Raw genomic sequence first — 5,038 nt, forward strand, 5'->3', positions numbered from 1 at the left:
TTGATTTGGTTGCGAGATATAACTTAAATTCTTCATATCTTGGAGATTTTACAAATAATTGTGTGAAAATGAAAATGTTGTAGCTTGATACGTCATGGACTTTGGGGGGGGGGGGGACGCAAGAGCTCCCCAAGACCGAGTTCTACCACGATCATTTCCTGAGAGTGATGGAGGATGGAGTAATCATCAGACCCTAGTACTGGAGGCGAGTTTCACATGCCCTCAGGATTGCCATTGGACAATGGGGTGATAAAATCAAAGGGGTGAAATAATGGATACAAAAGGAACTCAGATAGAGACGCTGTTAGGGATGCCCCTACCGGTCAATCCTTCTTTGGAGGTAGGCATGAGGAGAGTGTAAGGAATATGAACAGCTCCGACTCTGTTTTTGAGCTCAGGGTTGGCATTCCTGTCCTGGATCTTCTTCTGCACTTGAGCAAGCTGCTTACCAAATCTCTCGAACGCAGCCAGCACATTCCCGTCGCTGCTCCAATTGGGCGTCAGCCTCTGCCCTAGATACTCCTCGTCCGACGCATGCTCTGACAGAATTTCTATCGTCGTCATCACTATCGTTGCTTGCGACCTCGATGACACCATCTCTAGAAAGAATTTCTGCTCATCCTTCTTCATCTCCTCGTACTCCTTCGTTCCTTGCTCCGGTATCAGCTTCCTCCCCATCGTTGGCTTGTTGGGCATGTATCCCGCATACGCATATTGCCCGAAATTCACCGCTGCATGGTGCGCCGACGCCACCCAGATCAGCGTCACTACCGCCTCCTGCAGCTCCTTCACGCTCTGCATCGTTGCCCACCACGTCTCGTCTCTCTTGTCTCCGTGCCCGACCTCCCTGATCTCCGTCCACCAGCTCTGGAGTTCTGTGTCGTCCCTTACCGCCGCATCGTCTTTGTAATACAGCGCTAGGTAGTCGCTTACCCAGGACTCTATCGCAGACCAAATCTCCAGGCCGTCTACTGCATACGGGTAATCTTTCACCAACAGCCTCAGCCCATGCTCTGCAGAAGCGTCCCTTTCTGCCATTCCCCTGCGGAAAGTTTTTGCAGTGTTAGCAAGGCGGATGATGAAACCAGCGACGAAGGACAGCAATTTCTAGTTATATGTCGCAAGGCAATAAGTAGGAGTCGTAGTCGACCTTTTCAGCAGATCCGCTGGGAGACCCTGCTCGTCGAACCTCCAAGTTTTGTACACAATGGACGACATCTCCATGGAATATTTGGTTGGTGTGAACGACTTCTCGATGATCCCACCCAAGAGAAGGCTTCCGCTATCGCAATTTACTAGAGCTTTTCTAGCCAGCGCGTTGATGTTCATAGTATTTCGAAAGTGCGGAGTCAAGAGCACATAGAGCGGGTGCACAGAGCTGATCTGTCGATATGTGGCGATAATAAATGGTTCCAGGCAAGCATGAGTTCTTAGCCTGCAAAGAATATCATCTCATTGTCAAGTCCTATACGTAGAATTCACGAAACTACACGCATCGACATCTTGACATCAACGAAAGAGCGCATTAAAGCTGTCGGCTGATCTCCTAAACATTACCAATGGCTGACGAGCTGGTGATATCCGGAGTCGTTTATGCTTGCGTGAGTCTTCGCGAGCCCCCACTCAAGCGAGATGTTGGCAATCCCGGGAGTGAAGACTTTCTGAATACTAGGGTCTCCCTTGCTTTTAGGAGGCAAACTCAGTTCGATGGCCACCGGTTTGAGAGTACCGTCTTTGGTGAGGAAGAACAATGAACGGGAAGCGTAGCCCTTGCCTTCCAGAGCGTTAATTCTCTCTAGGTAAGGAAGATAAACGTCGTGGTAGTCCAAGACGAAGAGCCGATTCGCATCAACAGCCTGAAGGAACAATTAAAAAGATCATATGCCTGATACCATCATGGGCAGGGCACTTTTCTCCACCACCACTCTCACAAGAAAACCCACCTGTTGAGCACTCAAGCCCTCGAGAAAAGGCTCGATGTGTTGCTCAGTGATCGCAGACGTTTGAGACCCATAAATTTTTTCGTCGAGCCCACCAACGGGCGGGAAAACCTGCGTGCAGATCGCAGCATAATCAATCTCAAGAGCCATCCCCTCAAATGTACGAAGTAGACAGGATAAAACTACTTTGCCAACTAATCCTACAACCAGTCTGATCCGAGAAAGGATTTTGAATCTTAGCGGACCTTGAGGCGTTCGATGACCAAAGGATTCAAGCCACTCAGCGTCTCCCGGGCGAATTCTTCGTTGGAGACCCACGCCTGATTATTTTCTGAAAGGTGCACAAAAATATGTGAGAATTCAGAGTTTCTGATCAGGATTCACCACGTATTCAATGTTGTAGCTTCTCTCCCAAGAATCGGGCAAAACATGAGCCTAGCCTGCTGCCCAAAGATATAAGCTCACCTTGAATCACTGCAGGCAGCGGATACTTGAGCAGGCTGGGATCCTGGGTGGTGTCGTCCGTAAGCTCCCGGATGAGCTCCAAGGGATCCTTGAAATTTTTGGATTCGCTTTCCTCACTGTCTCTACGATCTTTGCATTTGCTCAGGTCCAACCCTTTCGTGTAGAGCTCGCTGATCTCCTGAAACGAGGTGAAGGTGGCGTTGTTCTTGAACAAGTCTTCTATGATGGGGATGATGTAGTGCGCGAAGGACTTGATTGCAGAACCGAGAAAGTCAGACTCCTTGATGTGGCCAAATTGCTCGTCGCGAGGAACGTAGATATCTTGCAGACCTGAGACCGGACTTTCCGACGCAGGATCTGCTCATGTAAATAAAAGTTAGACACTAATAAAACGACCTTGCACATAAACGCCGACAAAAGGCGTATCGAAGCATTCGAAACATGCAACGTACGGTTACATACCAGCTTTCGTTCGTTTGCGCCCTGTTCTGCACCTCCTCGGATAGGGGTAATCCTTTGAGCCACCCAACACGGGTCTCAGAAGTTCCTTTCTTTCGTCGGGATTGCCGAGATCGTTGTAGACATCATAATCGTAAATTCTATCAGCGTCCTTTCTCTCGCCGGTCGGATCCTCCTGACCCTGCAGGTTCATGAGCTCTTGGGACCGGAGGGCTTGCAGTCCTGCAGGAGTTTCGTTTGGAAGATAAATCTGAAAGGGAAGCCGGTTCGGCAACGACAGGGAGCAGAGCAATGGATTAGCGACGTAGCTACAGCACGATAGGCAGATCATGGATTCCGGATTCGGAGGCCAAAGTTATTATTGCACAGCGCTATAGCGTACCTTGTTAGAGAAAAAGATTCGAGGGCCTGTGTAGTTGCTCGAGTTATACACCCAAGAATTACAAACGAAGTAGATGTCTGTGGAGTCTGGCATCTTCAAGGTGATAGATTTTAGAAGGAACTCGTTTGGATGGTGATTCTCCACCAAGACAGCTCCAGGAGAGCCGAAATCTGCGTCTACCGAGAACGCCACAGGGTAACGAATCCCCTTGTCCGAAGTCAAGACTCCCGCAGGTTGGCGATTCCAATTCAGATGCGTGGTGCGACTACGCTTACCACCTTGTCTTGATCCTGCGCACAAATTTTGCGAGCATGCGAGAGTCAAAAATCACTGCCAATTCGCAAATTCTCTACACATGCAAACCATCGAGCTAGTTACTTCGGCGATCCAAATTCTCTGCACATGCAAACCATCGAGCTAGCTACTTCGGCGATCAACCCTACCTGCGAGACGATTGTGGACACTCGAGTGGACACTAACGAGCGCCATCTTTACGTTTTTGCCCAGAAGCTCGAGGAGCTCATCCTCGATCTCAGCAATCGGGTTGTTGAAGTCGAGTATATTATCCCTCTGCAGAAGAACTGTACCGTGAATCTGTACGTGGTGGTCATGTTCTGTGGAATGAAACAAGCTTTGTTCGCTATCCAATACATCAATCGCCATGTCGCTCATATCGGGTGGCCGAGCTGGGTAGCTAGATCTCAATTCAGAAATCTCTCTCTCTCTCTCTCTCTCTCTCTCTCTCTCTCTCTCTCTCACGCTCGTTCAGTCACTCCCTACGTTCTCGAGAATTTGGGTCGCTCACTCGTTTGACAATATTTCTAGCAGTCGCGTTCGGTGATCAGCGTTCGGCGAACCGATATTTGCTAAATGCCTCGACCAATCCACAAATAATTTATAGATGCAGGGAGGTTGGAGGAGGAGTTGATTTATTCAAGGATATACGTACTGCTGCTACAGTCAAAAGGAACAAGAAGCGGTCTTCTTTGACCTCCATGCATGCAATTGTCACCGATATCGCCCGTTCTGATTACTGTGTGCACGTGGGATTAATCCGGCAACGTGGGGAAACTAAGTGAAGTTTGAATTAACGTATTTCTCCCATCCACCTTTCGCTTATTCATTCACTTTATCCAGGTTGAAATGTCCCCTTTCGTATGGAGTCCGTAATTCATTAGCTTTATGCAAGTTGAAATGTCTTTTGAGTGGACATGGCGTACACATGAGAATCCTTCGCATACAAAGCAAGGGTTGAAAACTTCAATTTTATACAAAGCACGGGTCTTGAAAATATGGAGTACCTTTTCCTTAACAAAGACAAATTAAAAGATACCATTTTAATATTAACGGTTTTTTATTCAAACTTTGCAAGTGTTAATACCACTACAATGCCTAAAATTTATAGGTTTTAAGTAGACATATAGCTACTAAGGCCTTTAGCGGACGATGGTACCCATGATGACTACGTTTAAGGTTTTTATTGAAAATATGCAGGTTACATAAGTCACATTCCTTGATATTTGTATGTTTTAACACATCCAATTTCCAAAATTAAAGGTTACTTTCCAAAATTTGCCATTCTCTCAATATTAAGCCTTGCTAATAAGTCAAGGAGGACAAAAAGGTACACCCTATGAGTCACTCATTACTAATGAGTCAAGAGGGACAAAAAAGTATAGCCTATGGTTATTCAAGCTTAAGCTGCTTCTAGACAAAAGTTTCCCTCACCAAGCTATGAGTTTGACATATTCACATAGCCTATTACTTACACTTGTCTGCATCATGCAAAAAC

General features: G+C 47.0%; 1 protein-coding gene across 1 annotated transcript; it reads right to left on the reverse strand.

Moving 5' to 3' along the window:
• Nucleotides 1-250: 250 nt before the first annotated feature.
• LOC147894407 (putative linoleate 9S-lipoxygenase 5) lies at nt 251-3,996 on the reverse strand. Its single transcript, XM_087384916.1, has 9 exons — nt 3,690-3,996; nt 3,247-3,536; nt 2,868-3,114; nt 2,406-2,762; nt 2,186-2,271; nt 1,944-2,051; nt 1,558-1,856; nt 1,151-1,435; nt 251-1,042 (listed from the first exon to the last, which is right to left on the reverse strand). The coding sequence occupies exons 1-9, from the start codon at nt 3,916-3,918 to the stop codon at nt 289-291; spliced, it is 2,655 nt and encodes an 884-aa protein (XP_087241042.1). The 5' UTR covers nt 3,919-3,996; the 3' UTR covers nt 251-288.
• Nucleotides 3,997-5,038: the final 1,042 nt, after the last annotated feature.

Source organism: Dipteris shenzhenensis, chromosome 14 (genome assembly GCF_047967505.1).
Source record: "Dipteris shenzhenensis isolate YYH24624 ecotype China chromosome 14, Dip_SZ_1.0, whole genome shotgun sequence".
In the NCBI taxonomy this organism is placed as follows: domain Eukaryota; kingdom Viridiplantae; phylum Streptophyta; class Polypodiopsida; order Gleicheniales; family Dipteridaceae; genus Dipteris; species Dipteris shenzhenensis.